Source organism: Trypanosoma equiperdum (assembly GCF_001457755.1).
Source record: "Trypanosoma equiperdum strain OVI genome assembly, contig: ctg_1858, whole genome shotgun sequence".
NCBI classification, from domain to species: Eukaryota; Euglenozoa; class Kinetoplastea; order Trypanosomatida; family Trypanosomatidae; genus Trypanosoma; species Trypanosoma equiperdum.
In genome coordinates, this window is record NW_027123902.1 from 32,904 (window position 1) to 34,478 (window position 1,575).

Sequence of the window (1,575 nt, forward strand, 5' to 3'; positions counted from 1 at the left end):
AAGTACTATATTGAAAGCACCAGCAGCTCCAGGGGCCTGAGTTGATGGCAGGGGGCAGTATTCACAGGGGAGGAAGGAGAAAGGCACAAAAGAAATAGGATCACATGGGACAGTGTAGTGACGATCAGTAATGAATAAAACGAGAACAAAGGTCTCCAAGACAACTTTAGAGGTAAAGTAAAGAGAAAACGCAACCAGAGGGGACGCTACCGCCTCTTCAGGTATGGCGCAGCGCAATGTACACACGGGTGGAACATAACTAAGGAGGAGACCCGCTTTTCTGAACTCCTTTCTCCTTTTCTTTCTTTGGAGAACAAAACTCAAGCCTGTAAGGTCCCCAATCTACTTGTTCCTCAACACTTTACTACATCACCCCGCTACTCCCTTGCCACCATAGGACAACCATCCACAACATAGAAACTGAAGTCTGTAACTTCCATCGATTCGAATCGGCCTCGTATAGCATATAGGTCCCTCACCGACTCATCGGTGAGATCATTACCCCACAGCTTTAATGTAGTGATTGAGGCATTTGCCGCCAGCGACTGAGCGAGTGCGGAAATGCCGACTCCACCGATTGTGTTAAAGCCAATCTGCAGCTCGCGCAACCCTGGATGATTGGCGATGACTGCAGCAATTGCGAGTGCGCCGACATCCCGCAGCCGATTCGCCGTTACGTCCAGCGAAAGAAAGTCAGGCCTGTGCGCCAGTAGTTGGGCGAGAGGTTCACCTGAAGCTTGAGATAATTTGTTGCCTTTCAGTGAGAGTGTTGTTACCGCCGAGTCGCGCAGCGTAGAGAGTAATAATGCCAGATCACAATCTGCCATATTGAAGTGGCTCAACCCCAAAAACCGTAGTGTTCGGTTTTCTTTCAGGGCGAGAGAAAGATGCTCCACGACGTAGCTCACATCCATCGGGTTCGTCATGAGGGGGCGGCCAAGGTTCAACGTAGTGAGCGTCGTGTTGTGGACCAAACCTCTCGCAATGTGGACGAGCGACTTTAAGCCCTGGTCAGTTTGTTCGAGGTCAAGTGTCACCAGTTGGGTATTCTCGCTTTCCAGAAGAGTCTTTAGACATGGACCTGACCCACCGCCAATGGGATTGCCATTTAGTAACAGTGTTGACAACATTTCATAATTAGTTGCCGCCGCGGCAATAGCGTTTGCACCCTCTTCATTAATAGAGTTGTAGGACAAGTCAAGGTACTGTAGTGTACTGAACCCTTCTTTCATAGCTTTTGCCAAAGCGGTCGCGCCCCGACAAGTGATGTTATTGTAGGGAAGGCGGACGACGGCTACAAGAGAAATCTGACGGCAGGTTTCGCATAGGGCAGCGAGCTCCTCATCGGTTAAGCGGTTTTCAAAGTTCGCAAATGTGTTTCCACATAACTGCGCAGTGCCACCCACAGCCGCAAGAACCTCATTTCGCGGCTGCACGCCGAGGTTCGCGCAGGCGCGTACGTACGTTTCTTCCCACATTCAAGGCAATAAACCCTGCAACTTCTATATACAAACAGTGATATATGTATGCCCTATGCTTCTATTTGTTGCGTAAGGGGAAGCTGCTGAAAAAAAA

General features: G+C 49.7%; 1 protein-coding gene across 1 annotated transcript; it reads right to left on the reverse strand.

Moving 5' to 3' along the window:
• Positions 1-377: 377 nt before the first annotated feature.
• Positions 378-1,478, reverse strand: TEOVI_000644200 (Leucine Rich repeat/Leucine Rich Repeat, putative; the record flags this gene model as incomplete). The annotated part of the gene is made up of 1 exon (XM_067223381.1): positions 378-1,478. The coding sequence occupies one exon, from the start codon at positions 1,476-1,478 to the stop codon at positions 378-380; it is 1,101 nt and encodes a 366-aa protein (XP_067079482.1).
• Between the last annotated feature and the right edge of the window lie 97 nt (positions 1,479-1,575).